The 23,192-nt window shown below is 42.3% G+C and overlaps 1 protein-coding gene and 1 long non-coding RNA gene across 4 annotated transcripts; one reads left to right on the forward strand and one right to left on the reverse strand.

Moving 5' to 3' along the window:
- Nucleotides 1-394: 394 nt before the first annotated feature.
- On the reverse strand, nucleotides 395-12,964 carry LOC115610739. Of its 2 annotated transcripts, none has more exons than XR_003992326.1 (3): nucleotides 12,697-12,964; nucleotides 584-684; nucleotides 395-486 (listed from the first exon to the last, which is right to left on the reverse strand). It is a non-coding gene; the product is annotated as an uncharacterized LOC115610739 (long non-coding RNA). The 2 variants fall into 2 exon arrangements; XR_003992325.1 differs by lacking the exon at nucleotides 12,697-12,964 and adding an exon at nucleotides 6,707-6,776.
- Nucleotides 12,428-21,372, forward strand: LOC115610738 (histone PARylation factor 1). Of its 2 annotated transcripts, none has more exons than XM_030492707.1 (8): nucleotides 12,428-12,511; nucleotides 14,292-14,451; nucleotides 15,699-15,885; nucleotides 16,402-16,500; nucleotides 17,524-17,674; nucleotides 18,382-18,469; nucleotides 19,069-19,241; nucleotides 21,128-21,372. In XM_030492707.1, exons 1-8 carry the CDS (start codon nucleotides 12,506-12,508, stop codon nucleotides 21,257-21,259), a joined length of 996 nt encoding a protein of 331 aa, XP_030348567.1. In that variant the 5' UTR covers nucleotides 12,428-12,505; the 3' UTR covers nucleotides 21,260-21,372. The 2 variants fall into 2 exon arrangements, with proteins under 2 accessions (XP_030348567.1, XP_030348566.1); XM_030492706.1 differs by lacking the exon at nucleotides 12,428-12,511 and adding an exon at nucleotides 13,036-13,179.
- The last annotated feature ends 1,820 nt before the right edge of the window (nucleotides 21,373-23,192 follow it).

Consider the following 23,192-nt stretch of genomic DNA (forward strand, 5'->3'; position numbering starts at 1 on the left):
TACCAGTGAATAAATCAAAGTGCCATGCAATAATTGTCTTTGATAGACACGAAAAAATGTTTGTATCTCATTACCGGATCTTACTAGAGCAGCTTTCCTTTAATCAACCGATTCCATACTCCTCTGCTAGACGGAAGCCCAAGTCTTCTGGAATAAATGGCCACCTGATTACAGAGTCTCTGGGACCTTATTGCTCTGCCCAGATACTAATTACCCCATCAAGGTTTCCAAGACAACTTTCTTTGTTCATGATGGACCCCAAGTAAAGCCATTCATTTAAAGTGATAGGACACGTTTCAGTTCAAAGCTAGATGCAACGAACTTTCACTTTCCATCTTCTTCTATCTACTCTGATGGGATACTCACAAGGGATTCCCAGCTTCTTTAACCACATGTTATATTTGCCACTGAATTAAGGCTCCCGCAAAGTGTAATCCACTTTCCACTTGTGGAACAGTTCAGTGAAATCCAAAACTACTGTCAGGACTGAACAGGAAAGAGGCAATAAATAATAATGGAAATAAGATTACATGCACTGACTACATGTGTGTAAGAAGTACCAGGTACCACATAATTTACCTACTTTTTTCCAAAAGCTCGTGGACTCATTCAACAGCTGTGCTGCATCCCGTTAGAGGCAATATCATACAGCCAGAAAGAAAAACCCATCCTGGGGAAGGATTCCTGAGAAAAGCAAGGAGATGGCAATTAGCTACAAATTGCTTACTTAATTAATGAAGTATTAAATGATGGCACTAATTAATCTTGCAATAACAAACTGATTTAAGAATCTCTGATAAGTACTACTCTTAGTCAGAAATGCTGCTATGTTATACAGTATTTTATTTGCTTTAGAAAAGATAAAATAAGAGGATAATGCTCTTTCTGATTTATAGAACTTTGTTTTATTTTATAGAACTGCTTGCCTCCTACTACCTTTAACAGCCATCGGGTTAAATCACCATGCTTTATTTTAAAGAAAAATAAATATAATTTCTTTATTTAAATTCTTAATTTCTCTTACAACAGAACTGTCCATTTTGTGCACATTTGGGGTTTTGTCTCATACCGCAAAACCTACTGATTATGATACTATACATATAATTGCTAATATGATGAGTGTGCAGTCAACTGTAGGGCAAACACAACTGTCTGCTGTTGTGCTTTATAGCTGTTTTCAAGTGTATGTACACACTGTGATAACTGTGTAATGATCCTGCCTACTTAAAATTATGTTTCTGCTGGTTTAGTTGACTCATTCCAGATTTTTAATTTTTCTCCCCCTCCCCTCCAAATGAAGTAAACTCAAAAACTATTTTACATACAATGTCAACTAAAATGTTGTGATGGGGGTGGAGAGGAGGAAAAAGATATTAGTCATATCACAAAGTAAAGCTCATATAATTGTGGATATGAGAAGACAATGGCAAAGTTAAACAATAGCTTGTTACAAAGTTTATAGGTCAAATTTTACATCATTTTGTAATGCCTCTCGCATAAGTGACTGAGCATGAAGCCTGCTTTGTACAGGAGTCCCTATGCTCTGTGGGGCAAAATTCAAAGAAATACTGAGAGGAAACTTTATGTAAATGGCAAGCTTTCCATGGAGTGCCTCTTCTACAGATCTTGAACATTTTACTGTTCAAGAATCACTATGCAGATGGCAGTGCTGGGCTGCAACAGCTACCAGAAACCTCTTAGCAGTCAGAAAACCCTCAGGACAAGGTGAGAACTAGAGAATAGGTATCTTCTGGAAGCTTTAATGACAAAGGTGAATTTCAAGCAGGTACTTTGCTCTACCTTCAACTCCCATCTGGACTGCAAGTCTAAATCTCTAGGTTCTCCTTAGTTCTGACTTAAGAAATAAGTCACTAATAAGTCAGTTAAGACACTGCAGTCTTCTCAGCCCCATTATTCTCCTTTGGATTCTTGGTTATCAGCCCGATTGATATTTCCATCTGAATTTGGCTCCTAACAGTAAACACTGCTCTCCTAGTAAAAAGTCTGTATAGTATTAGGATGACTGATTTGCAGATTTTTCTTAGGAAACCAGCCTCACTGGACCAGTCCTTCTCTTTGAAAGACAAAAAATACTCTTGACCCTTTCTTTAACCAGACATATACAGCAAGTGCTTTTCTACAGGGTTTCTGAGATACTATTCCACAGTTATATATAACCATAGTGTTTGACAAAAACTGTAGCCTATTTCATTCAATGGCTTAATGCTAGCTGGTCAGCTGACAGTCACAGGAGTCTCTACACAACAGAACAACAGGTTTTGCTACAACATCCTAAAAGTACAGATGCCTCCATTCTTTCTTAGGCAATTAAAATAATCACTGATCATGCTGAGCATTTTAAAATATGCTGCAATTAACTATCCCTACTCAACGCATCCCTCTAGGTTGTCTTATGACATTGCATTGACTTGAATATTGGCCCTGGAATATCCACATGGTCGAATATTTCTGGGTGTGGCAGTAATACCTTTGGAATCATTTCTTGCTTATGTGTAAAGTCCCTCAACTTCTCTAATTGCTCAAAGCCTTGAATAACTCCCTATCCTATGTCCACAACACTTTTATGCATACTTTTTGCAGTTCACATTTTGCCATGAACTTCTGAAGTCATCGGTTGTAACCTATTTAAGGGATGAATTACTCTATATACTTTACCATTCCGGAGGACATCCCTTCCTTGTCTGACCACAGCAGTGTGTTGATGATGGTCAGGGAAGTAAATTCATGGAAGACTTTCAGTAAAATACTACAGGAAGCCAGCAGAAAAAGATTTTAGCATTTTGAATTCTGTTAGGAGGCACCATGCTTAAGCCCTATGTTGTTCTGTTTAGATATCACAGAGATGATAAAGTAATGAAAAATTACCATGTTTTAGTTTTTTGACGATTGTAAAAACTCTCCTTGTAAAATGCTGACCTCTATGAGAATTACATTTGAGAATGAAATAAAGACAAGAGATGGAGTCAATGACTGTGGTAGGACTTTTTTATTCATTTTGCTATATGCTGTAGTTTGGTTTTGTTTTAAAATTCATGCATATTATATTGCTGGAACTACAAATTGCTGCAAAACCCATAATGATGAGTGATGAGTTTGCTTACAGAAGTCTGATCCTGAAACGTATATTGAACCTACAATTCAGAGTTCCAAGAACCTTGGAGAAGATATCAGAGGTCCAAATTTTTCTATCAAAAGGGAATTTGATTTTAGGATGTTTGACATTTTAGCTTAAATTCCATGCTGTAGGCTGCACCAACACCGTGAGGGCTTTAAACATGAACGACGATAGAAACTGAGCATAATGCTTAAATGGTGTATTTAGGTGCTGAAATGGGTAGACAAACACTCTGAAGACACTGAGACTTTAAACAGTTTGCATTAAAAAGAAGTTGGTTTAGAATATATTTGCAATATCCAAGATTAATTTCTTTACAGCTGAGACCCTGCAATCCATCAGCCAATGCTGATACCTTGGTAAGAGCACATCAACATAAGAGAACAATGCACCATGGTCTAATTATAGCAAAAGCAGTAGTTCAACAAGAGTTTCTACAAGCCCTACTTGCAACATCCATCCCCTATTTGCTGCTTTTCAGTACTATCCTTTTCCTTAATTAGTTGCCTCTAGCGTCACAGAATTATCTGAATGATAGAACCAATACAAGAAGCACTGCTATTCTTAAAGCTAGCCTTGGCAGTGTAACAAAAACAAATAAAGGACTTGCAACTGTCATATTGAGTACATTTTCTATGATGAGGTCCTTGCCTAGCTTCCTCCCTTTCTTTTGCAGAGGAAATTCTACACTTGTTCTCTCTTCTGATAGGCAACAAAAAGAAGAGGGGGTAAGTAAAAAAAACAGGAACAAGTAAGGGAAAAATATGGAAATTATGCAGGAAGAAAAGCAGCTATGGCGAGTTATACAACATTTTGGGGGGCACCACAAATTCATTAAGCTACATCCTGCTAAACAATTCAAAACTTTAAACCTACTTTTCCCAGTTACACCTGCTGAAAACTGGAAGCAGAAATGCAGGGGTTAAATGGTCAGGGAGCAGGTACAGCTGAGACCCTGCAACTCATCAGCCAATGCTGACACCTTGGTAAGAGCACATCTACATAAGAGCACAAGCCTGGTAAGAAGTAGTTTGCGTAGCTTTTTCTATAGAGTCACCAACTTCAGTAGTGCATTGGACTTTTTCTGCCTTACAATGGTAAGTTTTTTCATTTAGAGTTGCTTGTTCTTTTTATCTGCCAGGATGTGTAATTTAAGAAGAGGTTTTATTCCATTTTGCTCTGAAAACAGTGGAAAAATTGAGAGCTTTGTCTAACTATACCTGGTGTATTAATCTTTTTATTGAGAAAGCAATAGCTGCTGACTGGTAGAGGTGCTAGCTAGGTTGTGTTGAGATGAAGTGCTGGTTGGACTTCTTTATGAGACATGAAAAAAATACTTAATCTGTTAGGGAGCTGAGTGGTAAGAGCTGGGTTATGTGGCTAAACTGTAGCAATTGGCTCTAAACATAACACAAAAATGTCTTGTGCACTGAAATTATTTTGTACCTAGTGTTCTTAAGCTTTAAAAATATCTTAAAAATAGAAAATGCTAATTATCAAATGGTTTTTTTGGTGTAAATACAGAATAAGAAGCAAAGGGAGTGAAGAGAGAACTATTGCCCTGTAGTTCTTCACTAATGCAAGCTGGAGAGTCTTCTTTTGCTGTTTGTTGCAAGTGCTGAAGTTGATGATAAAATACTTGTTGGTTCACACTAGAAAACTGATCTATCTGGATATGGAGAGTTGTATCTATGTAATACCTGAGACTTTTCATTAGCTTGGCTTCTTGTGTGGTAGTATTTGTTTAGTGGCTTTTTGGTGGCGGTCTGGTGGTGTGAGGGGATTTCTGGTGGGTTATTGTTTGGGTGTTTTGCTAACTAGAGATTTTCTTTAAATGCTTTTTCTTATTTTGGAATTTAGGGGGGGCACAGAGGTCTCTTCTCTAAAGCCATCTTGGCTAGCTCATACTAACTGTTAACTTGGGAGTCCCTAGAAGGGGTTGCACATTAGCTTTCAAGACAGAGGCAAAGCATGTGTATTTTTTTGCCAGTACTTTATGGAAAAAGACAAAACCAAACAAAAAAACTCTATCAAAACCCAAAAAACCCCCACAACCAATCAAACAAAAAAACACCACCACACACCAAAAAAAAGGGGGGGGGGGGGGCAAAAAACAACAAAAAAACCCCAAAACCACACCAACAAAAAACAAACCCAACACTTAAAGCTTCTATTGTGCTGGTAAAGTTCGTGGCTTATAAAGCTGGCATACTACTATGGGTAGATGACAAAATGCAGTGATTAATGGTATTCATGAGTATACTGAAACTAAGAGCTATGGGTGTTTGTGTCTTGTGGAAAGTAGTACATATCAGCAAAGACAAAGCTTAACTTTACAAAGTGTCAACAGGAAACAGTGACGATGCTGAAGAGAAAATCCTATTGTGAAATCAGCATTCACTATCTTCTGGGGCTATTAACCTTTCGGGTTTTGGTGGGGTTTTGGTGTGGTTTTTTTTTTTTTTTGTTAGTGTTGATACTATAGCTGTGTAAATTACTTAAATATATTTTACATATCTGTACAAAAAGTTGTGGGCCTGAGAGAACTGAAGTTGGCCAAAATATGAGTAAGAAACATGTTGGCTCCTTGAAGCTGAGGAAGCATGTAAGTCTTGTGGTGTGAAGGCCTAGTCTTTTAGACATGCTGTATTTGCAGCTTCACAGTGGAGTCTGTAGTAATTCAGTTACTGTGTTAAGGGCAGATTCAGCCCTTAACACAGATGTGAAAGCAGCAGCAAGCCCTGGACTTCAGCAGGTCTGCATCAAGGGGGGACGCCAGGTTCCACCCTTTCCTGATGAGAAGAGGGTTATTTGCTGATGCTGGGCATAACCTGCCTTCAACAGTGCTATTGTCTTTAAATACGCTATAACCAAGGCTTTGGACATATTTTGCTGTGACACTTGTTTATGGTAGCTTATAGTATCAAGACAGGTGAATGGAAATGGGATGACAGAAAACAGAGTTGGATATATTGCCAGTGCTACCTGTGCTGTTTCCAGAACCGGAAATGGTAGAGCTGTGTCAGCACAGTGCTGCACCTGAATTAATTAGTCATGCTCACAGACCGAAAGCTAACTTATTTGGGAACAGACTGTGCTAATGCAACACAGCTCTAGGCACTGAAGCTGTTAGCTGAGAATGGCACAGTGAGAATACACCAGGTTGTGTTACTAGCTAGAAGTCTACAGCAGAAACCTACTATACTGTTGCACTAGAAGCCATATGGAGTGGAAACAACCATGTAGATCTGAGGGAAAAGCCTTAAATATGAACACAAGTCCAAAGTCAATGTTATACTTCAGTGCTGCCTCTAAGATTTATGCTAACCCCAGCTTTTGTTTCTTTAAATACTTTGTGGTTGCTAGGGTGTCCAGAAAAATGCAAAAATAAATGTTTCTTACAGAAGCTGCTAAATGTAATTGGATTTTTCACCCTAAACCATGCACTAAATACTCAGATTTGGGGACTCTCACAGCAGTAATGACTACGAAAGTTACTATTTGAGAATGGTGTATCTATGAATGTAAACTACTTCCTCTCAGGATGTTAAAATATAAAAATGGATTTACCCTGTTCCTAAAGGAGTCTTGCCAGTCAGTCAGCTATAGCCAGCAATTCTTTGTTTCTAAAGACCGGAATATGATCAACTTGCCCAACTTTAGACCCTGAGGAAAAAGGAGAGAAGGAATTAAACTGAGTTGTTTGCCTCCTGACTCACTCTAGCCTAAACTGAAATGACTCAGAGCCACTGTTTTCCACCCCCTCACCCCATTGTCTGTTGGGGGAGGAAACCGAGGCATATATACTAGATGAAATCTTAATGTCATCAGTCAACACTTGGTGAATGCATATTGTTTCATTATTTGTACTGATTGTCACCATAACCTCTGGTGACAGCAGAATGCGAATTGTTCTATATGCTAGGACAAAACCTTGCTGTTAGACTGCTTTTATTTTTATGTGTGGGACCAAAGATTTTTTTTCCACTTATTGCCTCCAGTGGCACCCATTTGACTCTACATACTTTTATCTTCCTATCTGTATGCTGTATTTGTACATATGCAGGGAAAGTTTTAAGGTGAAAAATTGCAGATTAAAAGAAGCATGACACCCATAAATGACCAAAAAACATAACTAGAAAAAATAACCTTGTACCTAGATTGCCTGGCTCAGGAAACTATCCTACCAGAAGTAAAATTGGATTAGACCTATTAAGTCAAAGGTTCTACTTTTGTTGGAAGAAACACACTTGGATAGGTGTTCACACTAGCAGTCCCTTAGAGGAGTAGATTCTTACAGGAGGACTCTAACTTCCTGGGATAATACATTCAGCTGAACTGTGCCACACTGCTCCTTTGAACATAAGCAGTTGTGCTTCCAAGTAAGCTAGGCAACTTGCAATATTATACGTTTATGGCTAATGTAACTGGTAGGTACAGCAAATGGTCCTACATAAATCACAGTTCTGTACAATCACAGGACTAACAAGTAATTTAAATGGAGAATAGCACAGATATTCTGTGTTCCAAGTCCTAATTTATGTGAGCAAGATGGTTTCCCTATACTCAAAATGGAGCAGAAAGAAACAGTTTGGCTTGCAGTAAAGTACTATTGCCACCTTAAATTAATAGTCTACTGCTAGCTGCCAGATCTAAACAGTGGTTCAAAATGCTGGATTACAGCAGTACCAAGCTGTGAGTTTACATTCTTGTCAAGAGCAGTTATTGCAAGGCTCACTGAATTGATGCCAAAATAATACTAATCTCTATACTAATACACATAGCTAACTACAAGTGCTTTCACAGCAAGACTACTATGTATCTTCACTCAAATTCTGTTTTAAACATTCACAGTAAAAGCTACCTGAAGCCTCCAGGATTTCTCAGGAAATATGTCCTGCAGTATCCTGATCAGGTTGTTTTTTGTTTGTTTTTTTTTTTTCCCAGTGACATTACTTTTTCTCCCCTTCCTCCTACTGTACTTTCTTCTTTCATTCATCCTGATGTATATAGCCTACCCTGCAGAATTGCAAGGGGAGCTGGCGGGGATCCAGGACAACCTGTCAGCACAGGCAGCAGTGAGGTGGTGACTCAGCAGAGGCACTGTGTGTCTTTGCGGTCTGCTGCAGCACTACTCTCTCCCAACCTTCCTGGAGGCAAATCTTGTCTTTGACATTCAATGTGTCCACAGCTCCTGCTCATCCTTATTTTGGTGGAAGGAAGGACGTGTCCTCCTCTAAACCTGAAAACACAGAGCTGCCCTACAGAGGATATTAACCTAAGGAACAGAAGCTTTGTGTGATCTGAGGATTATTTAAGGCTTAACCTGAGAAGACAGCTGGCAATTTCTTAAAGCAACTCGTTAAGAACCAGACCTTCACATAAAACAGTTTTAATACTGCAGTTTAAAACAGCATCATTTCACTGCATTTGTGCCAAACTGCATTCTGTACAACACCACGACAGCTGACACATAGGAAAATACATTTGCTACACATGCTGGAATTACTCAGAGTAAGATTAAATTATCTGGTATTAGGAAACAAGCTGCCTACTTCTAAAGGGGTTGTACTGAATGGTATAAAAGGACATCAATGTGGCTAATCATGTATTAAGATACTACTTTTTTGCCTTAGTTCTTCAACTGCCTTTTCAATGACAAGAATTTAAATGGCTCCCTCTTGTGGCAAGAAAAATGAAGTATCATGGTCTTTGGCAAACAGTTGAACAGAAATTAGAATTTATATATTTACAGTTACCTTTCAGTTGCATATGCAGTAGAGTAGGGAAAAATAGAACCGACTGCACCCCATCAAACTTTCTAATGCAAAGTAGACTATGTCGTGTCTCACAGAGATCTCTGTCCTTAAATATAAATCTCTGGAAAATCTCAGTACAGAATATCTGGATTGCATAGCTTAACTTATTTCTGGTGGTTTTCCACACGTGAGCAAATCTGAACTTTGTAAGGGGTGGAAGGAAAACAATCAACTCTGGAGGAAAGCTATGAGCATAAGGGAGTCAGCGAATGGCAGTGAGGAAGCATAAACTGAATTTCAACAACCTTGCAAGTCTGTCTTCCTTCTTCTTGGTATCTACTAGCTAATAAAGCTTTCACTTAGGCTCTTAACTCATGAAGGCTTTCTTCACCATAATTAATAGCTATAAAACTCTGAAATTAAGAACTGAGATTTTGCCCTAGTATGGGGCATACTTTGGATATTAAGCCATAATCTTGGAAACTGACACACTAAGCTTTTGCTGACCTCAAGGGGCAAATTAAATGTATACACAAGAAGTTATCTACCAGAGCTGTTGAGAAAGCAGGTCTGAAAAGCTTTGTTTCAAGACAACAGACTCCAGATCTGTGGTTTCTCGCAAAATCTGTTACTGTAAAGTTGTAAATTAAAAAGAAAAAAGCTAATTTTTCTTAGGACTAATCATACAGACAGCTTTAAAGCTTGATAAAGCTACTTGCAGATTAATCTCTTGAGATAATCTCCTTTTATCCTGATTCAGAAGTCTGATGGTACAGACATAGGAGGCTATCTTTACCAGTTAGAAGGAGGAGGTTTTAAACTACTGTATTGTAAACTCTGCTTCAGTTGCTTATCCTTCTTTGTAAAAAGTCTTCCATGTTACAGCCTTACATGTTGTTAATAGAATGAATGACAGTATAACTACCAATATCAAATTATATATGCTTTTCAAATCTAGGACTTGAGAAGTGAGAACAAATTATTTGGAGGTAGATGCACACAGATGGAGTTACTACTTCACAGAGAATTAAAAATTACTATAGCACACTGAATAATCATTTGGAATCTTACAGTTTCTCTTGTAAGGACTTGTATGGTGGCACTCTACAGTCTGTTTCCAAACTTCAGAGAAGAAGTGATGAGGATGAACTTAACTGAAGAGTAAATGAAAGGGTTAAAAACCTAACCTCAAAACTGCTGAACTGAAAACATCTTATCAGCTGCCACCTGGCACTAGATACATCTAACCTCAAATTCACAAAGTTAGTGTTCTGAACATGACCACCATTGTGATCTTAATGGAATCAAGCTACCTGCATCATATTTCAAACCTGTATGGATAGGATGAGGCAACTGACCATTTTATTACCTATTTCTCTCAAAGTACTCATTCCAAAATTGACTGGAACATACCTATGAAAGGATTATAAGTTACAGTATTTACACATATCATATTTTTTACAGCCCATTTTACCTTAAATATGGCCAAACACTGCTACTCTTAACCAGCTATCTAGTGGCTGGGGTACCTGCCTGGAAAGTATGAGAGACAGAGTTCCTCAGCTGGAGAGGTTTTAACATCTCCCCCCCCCCCCCCTTAGATCTTGTGTCTTTCTCTCCCAGAGTACGACCAAACTGCAGGCTCTCAGACTTTAATAGCTTGTGTGGAGAAAAGAATATTAAAAAAAAAAAAAAATAAAAAATTAATCAACTGATCAATAAACTCACAGGAGCTATCTTCTGTGAAGTGGTAAAGGTACTCCAGGCTTTTAAGCCTGAACACTGATATTGACAATAAACCAATGCAGGACTATTCTTCCAGTTCACCTGCATTTTTTCCAGCATAGGTTTGCCTTGCGAGCTATCAGCATACCTAAAATGGGGCCACTACAAGTTTATTTCATGCTTCCATTACTTGTCTCTCAAAGGTATACCACAAAATATTTTAAGAGGCAAAAGTTAATCTCAAGTTTTCCACCTATAAAAAGGTTCTGTTTTCTTCCTGACCTAAAACAAAGGTAGAAGCTGTCATGCTGACTTCATTTACTTGTTTTGTAGCAGAAGACTAATGTGGCAGGAATACATACTTGAGACTCTGGGCTAAGGCATGTTTGGGCTATCCTTTCCATGTCACTTCTAATGGTTGTCCAAAGGGTTTCTTTCAGTAAACACTGAGAGAACAGAAGAGCATGATAAGCATCTGCAAACCTATAGGTTAATTAAGGAATTAACCTCACCTTGCAGTACGGAAAAAGCTTATTCTGAAATTGTAATGGGTGACAGAACTTGGCATTTGTTAGCTTTAACACTGAACTGGGAAATACTGGTGCCTTTGGTGTCCATTTGCTGCATTTGCAAATGGTGAATCCATTTGCTGCATGAGGTTGGAATTTGGGTAAGCTAAGCTAGGGCATATAATGATACTTGCGATGGGGCTGGAGCAGGTATGCCTTCATTCTAGAACACTCTTTACCAAGCTGCTGAGGAAAATGTCATTCCTTCAGGTGTCATTTTGTCTAGCCTCCACTACAGTTAGGGTTAAGGTAGTAGAATTATGGTACAGTTAAGGTACTAGAAATTATGGGGTGAGACTAATACTGGAAACCATCTTCCCAAAGAAACCCCAGGGCAGTAATTTTCAGGAAGAAAATTAGGTTTGTGGTTTCTGTGTGAGCTTTAGTACCTCATTCCTGCTTAACCTCAGGTGATGAAACATAATCTATCCCTTAAGGTTCAGATTCAAAATTTAATATTCCTTATGTGTGCAGGATTTCAGTAAGCAAACGGTTTAATATGCAGATTTAAAGAACAATTTTTCCAGCTGAAGAATCAGATTTTGTCACTGGTTGTCCTGCATCTATGTGGTATCAATCCATGGTTCCTGTGAAGTGCCTAGCTGTTTTTACATATAGGAAATAACAACATCATCAGTCAGGATTAAGTTTCCTGTGACATTGTGTGTTAATTCTTAATAGCGAATGCTGTAGACAGCCTTAACATTATCAAGCTTTTGTGTTGGTCACATAACTGTCAATGTCACCTGTGGTTTTGAAAGGTACTACATCTTACTCCTAGACCTAAGCTAATAGTCTATTCCACAGCAAATATTTACAGCTTGCAAAAAACCTGCTTGATTTATGCCATATATGCATTTTTGCTGAACACATGCTGCATACCAGAAAAAATTCCAGTAGCTTATGCTTCTTTAAACATACCCACTGCAATCCAACTTACTGAAACAAAAAAATGGTGGTTTATATATATCCAGCTTCCCACTGCCTCCTTCTGTGCTATTGGTGTTCTAGGCCTTTTCCTATGCAAAGCACTTCAGCAGTATACTTAAATAGAGTGGATGTTGCATAATACGATCATGTGCTCTTCTAAACTGAGGAATGTGTCCCACTTGCTGCATGTTACACACTGCTGCCTCGATTTGCTCACTGGAACAGAAATTACATGATGACAGTTTTATATTCCTGGCAGTTGTCAAATGCTAAAGCGGAGGCTGAGAGGACTGGGGCTTTTTTTCCTCCTTTTCCTGTGTACCGAAAGCTAGTATTGCTTCCCCTCTTTTGTATGCCTTTAGCTCTGGAGGGAAAGATTACACTTGATGCAGGTAACTTTTTTTTTTTCCCCCCTCTGTCTCATCCCAATATACTAACCGAACTTGTATTATAGGAATTTGCACGTATATGTAAGTAGGGTAAAAAAAATAATCCAGCCTTGAAAGTGTGTATGGGCAGCCCTGAGGTGAGCTAGCCTACCCCTGAGGAGACGTGGCCGTTAGCTCCCCGGGCTTACCTCTAGCACCCAGCCCCCGCCATAGCCGTGCTCGCCACCGAGACCTAACCGCGTTCGTTCTCTCCCCACGTCGCTCCCCCCTCAGACGCTGTGGCGCTTGCTCTGGCGGGGAGCTAACGCAGCCGCCCGGGTACCGCTGTGCTCCCATCAACCCTCCTCTTGCCAGGCAGCTCCGAGCAGGAGCTGACGCCTAAGTACGGAGCCGCGCACCGGCCCTGTAACGGCGCTCATCCGCCTTGCAGCAAGGTGCCCCGGGGGCACGCAGAGCCGCCCCCCCCTTCCCTCAGCGGCCGTTAACGGACGGGCGCGCGGCGGGCTGGGCGCGGCCTGGCCGGGCGCGCGCCGCTCTGCGCACGCGCGGAGTCGCGGGGCACGACCTCGGAAGCGGCGGAGCGGGCGCGCGCGCGCGATGCGGGCGGCGGGAGCATGGCAGGTGGCGGGAAGCGGCGGCCGCGCGGCGCGGCGGGCCCGGCCGGAGAGCAGGTGGCCGTTAGCGGGCGCGCGCCGGGCGGGGGAGGCTTCGCGGAACGGGAGGGGCCGAGCCCGAGGCGCTCCCCCCTCCCCCCCCGGCCGGGCGGCGAGCTCCGGGGCCTGCGTGGCGCGGGCGCCGTGTGGCAGCGCCAGGCCTGCGCCTCCCTTCCCCTCGGTCTGGTGTGCCCCGCGGCCCGTCGTCCTCCGGCGCGGGAGCCCCTCCTCTCTACGCGGGCTTCTCCCGGGCACTGCCGCGTCCCAGGTGTGCTGTAACAGCAACCGCCCCCGCGGGCGGGGTGTCTACGGCAGGGGACGGGTGCTCGTGGCACAGTTACCTGCCCAACGGCAGCCCGCTTCGGAGGTGGAGTGTTTGCCGCGTTGTACTGCCCTAGCAAGAGAAAAGAAACCTCGCTTTTCTTCATCGTTATTCTTTAAACCAAGGGGAGAATGAGCCCTACCAATTCTTGGAGCCTTACATGGGAATGAGGTAGTTGAGGTTACCCCTCGAGTGGGGTGTGCCTGTTCATGTCACATCGCTTGTTTTAAAACAACTTAAACCTTAACCTGTTTTTAAGATGCTGTGCAGTAGATTACAACAGCTCGGATGCTGAATTGAGTAGTTCAGATAGTGCAGACTTGGAAGATTTTTGTAGTGTCATTTAAGCAGATGTGACAAAACAGTATCTGTTTGCAGCTCTCTAAAACATGAGTTTCTTGGATGCAAATTGCTGTGTGATTGGAAACAGTCCTTTCAAAATAATGTAGAACTTAGATGAAACTTTGGTATTGCTTAGTCCTTTGCTTGAATAACTAATAAAAGTGCTTCTGTTGGTTATACCGGCCCATTAATATCAAAGTAGCAGTTGGCAGTGTTCAGTGCATGTCTGAGATAATGTGCTTTTGAGGGATTCTGTCCAAAATAGATGTTCTTATTGGTACATAGAAGATTTTAAGTAACAAGCATGACTTAATGCTCTTAATCATTGTTCCTTTTTTAATACAGAAGCTTTGTAAAATCCTTCAGTAGAACTGACAGCAACTAAATTAACTTTGGGTTTGGTTTTTTGGTTTTTTGTTTTTTTTTTTTGTTGTTGTGTGGTGGTTTTTTTTTTTTTAAACTGCAGTGTGAAAAAAATGGAGGTGTCAAGAAGAGAAGGTCAAATCAGGCAGATATCGCTGACAGTCTTCATCAAGAAGCAGAAACGTGCTATCGGCTTAGACTGCCTGAAGACTTCTACCAGTTCTGGAGGTTTTGTGAGGAGCTAGATCCTGAGAAACCAAGTGGTGGGTTTTTAAATATTTTCTGACTTTCAAAACCAGCCTGAAGACAGGCAAACTTGAAGTGGTCAGATGCATTCTCATCACAGAATCAGATGGGTTTGTGTTGGAAGGGACCTTAAAGATCATCTAGTTCCCACCCCCCTGCCTTAGGCAGGGACACCTTCCACTAGACCAGGTCACTCAAAGCCCCGTCCAGCCTGGCCTTGAACACTGCCAGGGATGGGGCAGCCACAGCTTCTCTGGGCAACCTGTGCCAGTATCTCACTACTCTCATAGTGAAGAATGTCTTCCTAATGTCTAATCTAAATCTCCCCTCTTTCAGTTTAAAGCCATTCCCCCTTGTCCTGTCACTACCTGCCCTTGTAAAAAGCCCCTCTCCAGATTTCTTGTAGGCCTCCGTTAGGCACTAGAAGGTGGAAATAAGGTCTCCGCAGAACCTTCTCCAGGTTGAACAAGCCAAACTCTCTCAGCCTGCCTCCACTAGAGAGGTGCTTCAGCCCTCTGAGCATCCTTGTGGCCTCCTCTGGACTCGCTCAAGCAGCATCGTGTCCCTCTTGTGTTGGGGGCCCCAGAGCTGAACACAGTACTCTGGGTGGGGTCTCACAAGAGCAGAGTAGAAGGAGAGAATCACCAGCTGGACACTCGCCTTTTGAAGCAGCCTAGCACACGGTTGGCTTTCTGGGCTGCGACACATACTGCCGGCTCATGTTGAGCTACTCGTCAAGCAACACCCCGAAGTCCTTGTCAGGCCTGATCTCTGTCTCTTTGTCCCCCAGCCTGTATTGGGGGTTGCCCTGACTCAGGTGCAGGACGTTGCACTTGGACTTGTTGAACCTCATGAGGTTCACATGGCCCCACTTCTTGAGCTTGTCCAGGTCCCTCTGGATGGCATCCCTTCCCTCCAGCATGTTGACTGCACCACACAGCTTGGTGTTGTTGGCAGACTTGCTGTCCAACTGTCTCTGAAGATACTAAACAGTACTGGTACGAGTACAGACCCCTGAGGGACACCACACATCACTGGTCTCTCTCTGGACACTGAGCAATTAACCACTACCTATGAGAAGTGTAATAACTGAACTCTTAAATGAAAGCTATCTGAGTAGAAGCGTGTGTCAGCTTTCTGTGTCTGGTAAGCAGAGTGTTTGACTGTTTGGATTTGTGGAAGCTTTTGATACCTGAGTGACATAGGACCTTGGTTTAGATGTGCACCCACCAGGAAGTGAACCAGTTCGTGCTTTGCTTTTCAGATGCACTTGTGTCAAGTGTTGGACTTAGACTGGTTGGACCATATGATATTCTTGCTGGAAAACACAAAAAGGCAAAATCAACAAATCCGGACTTCAATCTTCATTGGAGATTCTTCTATGATCCCCCAGAATTCCAGACTATATTTGTCGGGGATAGCAAAACACAGTATCACATGGGATATTTCAGGTATTAGTGTATGCTCTTGCTGGTCTGTAATTAGGTGTAGCTTTTTCTCCCTTTTTTTTCTTTTTTTTTTCTTTTCCCCCCCACAAGATTTGAGAGTTTTGCACTATGACTAAACAAGGGTCTCTTTCCTGTAGCAGGACATTAACACATGGGTTGATACCATGTATTAAAAAGGATCACAGATACTGGAGTTGAAGCCTATATTTATTTATTGAACTAGCCCCTAACCCTCCTGAGCACCTTCATTCATTAACCTTTAACTCTTGCTATGATACCTAGAAGTAAAAGTCAAGCCTTAGGATATAAAGGGAATGTGTTTTCTCTCTGCATGTATTGATACAAGTTCCTTTCAAAGCCATGTTTAAGGTTTTAGAGATTTAGATCTAAGGGTGTTTCATGTTAGGTTTCTGAATGAGATGGCAGCATGGTGAGGAGGCAAATTAATCCTACTTTGAAATAGGAGAAATGGACACGGTTTGACTATTTCTGTGGGGGGTTTTGTTTTTTCATAAATAGGGATGTTCCAGATGAGCTTCCAGTGTGGGTTGGTGCAAATGAAGCTAAGAAGAGCTGTGTGATTTCACAAGTTGGTGATAATGTCTTTGCTGCAGTCAAGTAAGGCTCATATTTATCCTATAAAGGATAGAGTGGAAGAGAAATTAGTAATCGGGAGATGTGAATAATGCAGTTAACTTCTACATTTCCTTCTCTAGAAATCCTCACTTTTCTGCTCGTTAGCAAGTGTTACGGTACTCTTAAAAGTATTAATAGGCTTCTAGACAGTGTTTTCCTTTTACGAATAAAATAAATGTTAATTATCTCCTTCTTTACATATATTGGCAGGAGTATGCTCTATAGGAAAAAAAAAATGCCCACCGGGTGTGTTAAATTATTTCATAAGTAAAGAAAGGGCATCTCAAAAAGTGGTGAAGGAAACCTGGCTATTGTACTAAATTAATATCTTGTAGCTGTTTTTCTTGCGTACAGAAAAACATGTAATTTTCATATGTAATGAATAACTACAAGAAGTACCACTTCAGACCTGGGGCAGGGTAACATTTATGTGGATATGTAATTCAGGATGATTCATGAAGCTTTACATGGTCTTGCATCATGAATGTAAACAAGAGATTTCATCAGCTGTCAGTTAAAAATGGAAAGCTTTCTAAGGACAGCCGTGTGTCAGTGAGTGGAAACACACTGAAGAATAGCTTCTGCAAAAGAACCCATGTGTAGAGCAGAGTTAAATGAGGACGGTTTTTTCGAAAGCACCATGATGAACCTCATGAATATGTATCTGTGTATGTGACTTGGATGACAGTGTATACAGCACTGAAGCAGCAAACTGAGTTCTTAATACAGTAAGATGAACAGCCACTGAGTTCAGGAGTATCTTCAGCACCTGCAGATTGCATAAACTGTACTGTAATGCAAAAACAGGTGGGGAGATGCCAAAGTACTGTCTGTGATAAACTTTTTTTCTTTCCTGTTGTTAAGAGGCTTGCATTCCCAAGTCTGTGTGTATAAATAAACCCATGACTGCTGATCTTCATTATAAGATTTGGAGGTTTAATGATTAGAAGGCTCTTTGTTTGTTTTCTCTTAAGCTCTTTTAAGACGTGTTTCTTCTCTTTGCAGATTATTTTTGTCAAAGAAACTGAAGGAAGTGGCTGATAAAAAGAAAACTGCTGTTTTGAAAGGCATAGATGAAAAACTAACAAGAACAGCAAAAGAACTGGGTTATTCTCTGAAACAAAAAACGGTGAAGATGAAACAGAGAGATAAGAAAGTATGACTTTCCTGATCCACTGGAGAGAATAAGTTCTGTTACACTTCTTAATTTACTTGCCTGTTTCTTTAATTATCGTCAATTCCTTCTAGTCAGTAAGGATGCTTTGTTTAGGAATTTCCAGAGCTAATCAGCACTCTCAAACTTTGGGAAAGGGGAGATCAATACAAGTGTAGTCCAAATAATAAGATTAAATCAAAACACTTTACTCCTGTAAACCATAGCTTGGCATTCCCATTAAAACAAACAAACAAAAAGCAGACAGGGAAATAGTCTAAAAGCTAAACCAAATGGGGATCATGGAGAAAACTGCTTCAAAGTGAAGATTCTTGTAAACAATTGGGTTGGATCTGTTGGAAGCAGAACCATTAAGGATTATACGGATTAGTAACAGAGGTTTTTTGCATACCTGTCAGAAATAATTATAGGGATTGACCAGACAACTGTGATATGGTACTACACTACATGGGTGACTACAAGGATTCCTAGATTGCAGAATGTGACTGAAATGGAATTTCCAGTTATTTTAAAAGTAACTTTATACTTAAAAGTAACTTCCATACGATTTGAAACTAAGTTGATGTCCTGGAGCCTGGATGCAACGTTAGGTTTGATGACCAGCAGTCAGGTGTTAATGCTGTTTACTAAGGTAAGGGGTTTTATGGCACATTTGTGACTTGCAGCACTGTATTCAATTTCCTCTCTAGGTTGTGACCAAAGCATTTCATGGAGCAGGCCTAGTTGTTCCTGTAGACAAAAATGATGTCGGATACAGAGAACTTCCTGAGACAAATGGTAAATATCTTGTTTGCTATGTTCTTCTGCTTTATTCAGGCAAACAACCCTCAGTCCTAAAGCTACTCTGCAAAATACAAACTGCATTCATATTTCCTATTGGAAGAATATGAGTGATTGGCATAAAAAGCAGAAGTTGTAATACTTTGAACTCAAGTGTAGTTTTCCTTAAATGAGCAGGTGACAATCAATGAACCATGCTAAATCTAAAATAATAATTCCTAAAACAGTAGTTCAGACACCCTCCTTTTATGTATTGGCACAGCCATGCAGAAAGTGGATCCAAAAAACGGATCAGGGATTTGTGGATGTTTCTCATCCTCCCTCTTCTCCCAGGGTTGTTCTAACCAGAATTGGTTCCTTCATGCAAGTTCACCACACAAAAGCTTGTTTCTGTTATGGGGAATGTGATGTGTGGGCATGGGGCAAGAATGAGCAGCAAAGGAAAGGGGGAAAGCTTTTTCAGCAGCAGCTCAGGGTGTGCCCACTTAGACCTCAAGTAAGTGTGACACATGAGTGTTTTTCCCACAGACTACCTCTGTGCGACATTAAATTTCTTTCTTTAAAGATCTAAATATTTCTGCTTTTGTGTTTTGCAGCTAATCTGAGAAGAATTTGTAAGGCCATTGTTGATGCTTCCACTGATGATGAGAGACTGAAGGCCTTCGCACCCATTCAGGAAATGCTGACCTTTGTTCAGTTTGCTAATGACGAATGTGACTATGGGATGGGGTATGAACTGGGCATAGACCTGTTCTGCTACGGATCGCATGTGAGTACCACAAAATTATCTGGTGTTCTGTGCATGGACTAGGAGTTGTTTTGCCTTGTAGATCTTGATTCCCAACTCTATTGCATGATTATCCCTAACAATCATGGACGTCCTCAAGAATACTCTTAATTTGTGAAAACTGTTTAAAAAATCATGCTTAGGAGATCATTCCATGTTGAATTTAAAATTGCTTGTATGAAAGCCCAATCCTGCAATCCACAAGCATTTAAACAGCATTTAGCTGTTGTGATTTGATGTAAGACAATGAGTTGTCATTAGAGTCCTAAAAGTGCAGAACGTCTGACCCAGAGACACTGAATAACCGTAGCTCCTGTCCCCACCTGCTTGCATGGGCACAAGTGCTGTATTCAGCTGGGTCAGGAAACACACTGATGTTTGTAGTAACCCCAGCTGGAGGAATCTGAGCCTCAACCAGCTGCCCAGCTCCCCTGCCTGTAGGGCTGCGTAAGAGACCTCCCAGCGTGTGTCTCATTCTGGTTCTATGTTAGCAACGAATGTGGTAAATAAGCTGATGGACTTACCAGCACTTGGTCACGTGTAGAAATTACACTTAACACTTCTTGTCTGTATTAGCCGCTGCCTTGATGAAAAGGGTCATGTGTGTAATAAATCCATAGTTAGAAAATAATGTACAAAGAAGCTTCAGCATTACTGTAAAAGAACGGCTGGTCACAGAAACACCCATGCAAAAGAGCTTCTTTTAGTAAAAACAGAGACTAAGGGCTGCTCCAGAGCGGTACATGGAAAGATGAAAACATTGCAGTACTAAATGTAGGCCCAAAAAAGCTGTCTTAAACACTAGTGAAAATACTTAGCTACTGAAACAAAGGAAGAATCTCTGATCTTTCCACACGGTTAAATTACCGATGTGTTTCTTAGGTTTCTTGCCCTGCTCTAAGCTCCCTGGAGCAGCTGAGAACATGTATTTTCCTCTGATACCCTGCTTATTTTGGACCCTTCCTTCATCAACTGTGCTGCTCCAGCTGCTTAATTCCTTCCTACATCTGAAGGGGCAGTGAAGGAAATGGTTACTTTAGTTTGCTGAGTAGATGGAGACAAACCCCCATCTTTCATGCTTTGTGCTGCTTGGCACATGAGATTAACCACTGACCAACTTCTGCCATGACAAAGTAAGTCTTCACAGTGCTGTGACATATCCTGAGATCTATCTTGGGCAGCAGTTTGAAACAAAAAGCTGTAATTTAGTAACTGTTTTCTAAAAATAGAAACCTTCCTTCACTTGCTGTTTTGGTAAACAGAAAGAAAAAACAGTGGCTTCGCACAGAACTCACAACAGGGCTTGGTCCCAGTGTTCTGGCCTGTCTGTAGATACTTGGAGCTTGTTGGTTCTGCCTGGAGCCTGGCTGTCCCCTTACTCACAGAGCAAAAATGAACACCCACGCTATGGCCACAGCCAAAGACATGGGAAAGGACTTAAAACATCTTCCCTCTCATATGGAGGTATAAGGGGGTTACAAGTACAGGAACTGCCACAAATTCTAAATACGCTTGTACACTGGGAGTACTTAAATGGCTCCTGTACGTACAGTCCTCATGCCCTCAGGCTGTGGAGTGTGATGGGACATGGAGCTTTAGCCAGAGGCTGGGCAGCTGTGCGCCTTAATGATAGCTGTCATCTTGTATGCTGATGAAAATAGGTGTCCATCTCTCCCTGCAGCCCTTGGGGTAACGCAGCCTGGCCTTGCTGTGCCGATTACTGATGCAGTACGAGTATGTGCTCCGAGTACGCATTTTGCGGCTGAAAAGAGCAGCTTGCCCCGGGCCCAGCCTAGAGGCGCGGTGGCTCTGGCTGGGAGGGCAGAGCCACTGACCCCGGCTGTGCTTGTTTTCCCTCTCGCCCGCAGTACTTCCACAAGACGGTGGGGCAGCTGCTGCCCCTGGCCTACACGCTGCTGCAGAGGAGCCTGTTTGCCGACATCATTCAGTCGCACTTGGCCAACCGTCGGGAGGAGCCGCTGGACCAGCTCGCGCCCTGAGCCGTGCGCCGGCGCCGCGGGGCGGCTGTGCTCGTGTCCCTGTCCGTGTGTCCGTCCCTGCTCTTCTGTACTGCGCGGCCGCGCCCCGCGCTCAGTAAAGCTTTCCCACGGCAGGCGGCTGCTCACTGTGCTGCTGTGACCCCCGCGGCGGCCGGGGAGGGCCGGTGGCGCACGTTGCGCATGCCTGGAGGGCGGTGGGAGGGGAGTGATGTGCTGCCGCTGCCGGGCAGCGCTGGGACACCCGGGCGGGAGCGGGGTGTCTCCAAAGCCCCGCGGCCGGCGGTCTCCAGCCAGCGCTGGGCTCGCCCCAGGTGCCCGCTCAGCCGCGACCCTGACCCCGGTGCCGGCAGCCTCGGCCCGGGAGAGCGGCGGTGCCGGGAGTGCTGCCCGTGCTGTGCTCTGCGCTGCTGCCGGTAACGAGGCATGGAGCGGACTTGCCGCTGTTGTTACGTTTCTGAGAGACCGGAGAGGGGGGGCGGTCCTTCCATGCATTCGTTGGTGCAGTACAGTTGCAACCCGCCACTTACTTGGATCTACCGCACTCCATTTCCTTTGCTGCCGTTACACACTTCCTCAAGTCTGCCCCACCACGTAGGTAAAACCTTCGGTTACAGCAGCGTTCCCTACTGTATGAAAACAAAGCACTAAACCGGCTCCAGCAGCTGCATCTGGCTGTGGGTTACCAGGAATTGGATGAGATTAAAAACCAGCTAACTGATGTTACCAGGTAAGTTAAAAATTCCACTGCAGTTGCTGCCTTATTAGTGAGAGGAAACCATCCTGTTTTCACTGATCAGGACTTTAAAAAATAGAATCAAGATGCAGATTAACTGTTTTCAAGTTCACTGGTCTGCTGCTCTGTTTCCTCCTGCTGCATGTAAGAGTTTTATCCTCGGGCAACTGCTTGAAGTAACAGTCCAGAAGCCAGGGGAGAACACCGCCTGCTCTCACTCACAGGCTGCCAGTGTACAGCGGCTTCACCTCTCCTGTACCAGGTCCCAGGGCTACTGCTGACAACAGTACCACTGACGGATCACAGGCCAGTAGCAACATGCTCGTATTTCAAAGCTGTCCCTGCCTTTTTAAGGAAAGGTTTGTACTTCCAAAGGTCCAGTCCAGCATAAACCAATTCACAGTAGAGTTCTGTGACAGTGTGTCTCTGGTTTTAAATGAAGAACACAATCACATGCCACATTTACTTCTGTATGTTTGACAACCCCAACCCATTCATTCAAACAGAAGTGCTAGCATATGTGGACACTTTCACAGGCCCAGAATTTCATGTTTTATACATATAAAAGCAGGTACTTCCTTGAAATTACAGTCTGGCTTCTGCTTACTTTTTAGGTTCCAAGCATAGGAGACTTTCATATGAATGCCCCATAACTCATACAAGTAACAAAGTAGTCACCTTTTGCATTGTTTGTTTATATATGAAATCTGCAAAAACGGGGACCTTAGTACGGATTTTCCAGTCTTACCTATTAACCTCTACTTGAGAAGGAAAACTTCCACCAACTGAAAAAAATAGTGAAGTGCTGGACACCATTAAATGGGGGACAGGCTTTTTAGCAGACCTGTTGCAGTAAGACAAGGGGAAGTGGTTTCAAGCTGAAAGAGACTCAGATTAGACATTAGGAAAAAGCTCTTCCCTGTGAGGGTGTGAGGCACTGGCACAGGGTGCCCAGAGAAGCTGTGGCTGCTCCATCCCAGGCAGTGTTCAAGGCCAGGCTGGATTGGGCCTGGAGCAAGCTGCTCTAGGGGAAGGTGTCCCTGCCCATAGCAGGGGTGTTGGGACTTTGAGGTCCCTTCCAACCCAACCCATTCTATGAATATATCATCAATAGAGGTCTCTCTCTCTCTCTTTTTTTTTTTTTTGAGAAATACTAAAAATGTAGATATACTGTGTAGAAACTACATAATCCTGGCTTTT

Source organism: Strigops habroptila, chromosome 7 (genome assembly GCF_004027225.2).
Source record: "Strigops habroptila isolate Jane chromosome 7, bStrHab1.2.pri, whole genome shotgun sequence".
NCBI lineage: Eukaryota > Metazoa > Chordata > Aves > Psittaciformes > Psittacidae > Strigops > Strigops habroptila.

Coding starts and splice junctions, on each gene's coding strand:
- LOC115610738 (XM_030492706.1), top strand. CDS start 13,123: ATGGCAGGTGGCGGGAAGCGGCGGCCGCGCGGCGCGGCGGGCCCGGCC. Junction 15,886..16,401: donor TATCACATGGGATATTTCAG/GTATTAGTGTAT, acceptor TTTCATAAATAG/GGATGTTCCAGATGAGCTTC. Junction 18,470..19,068: donor AGAACTTCCTGAGACAAATG/GTAAATATCTTG, acceptor TGTGTTTTGCAG/CTAATCTGAGAAGAATTTGT.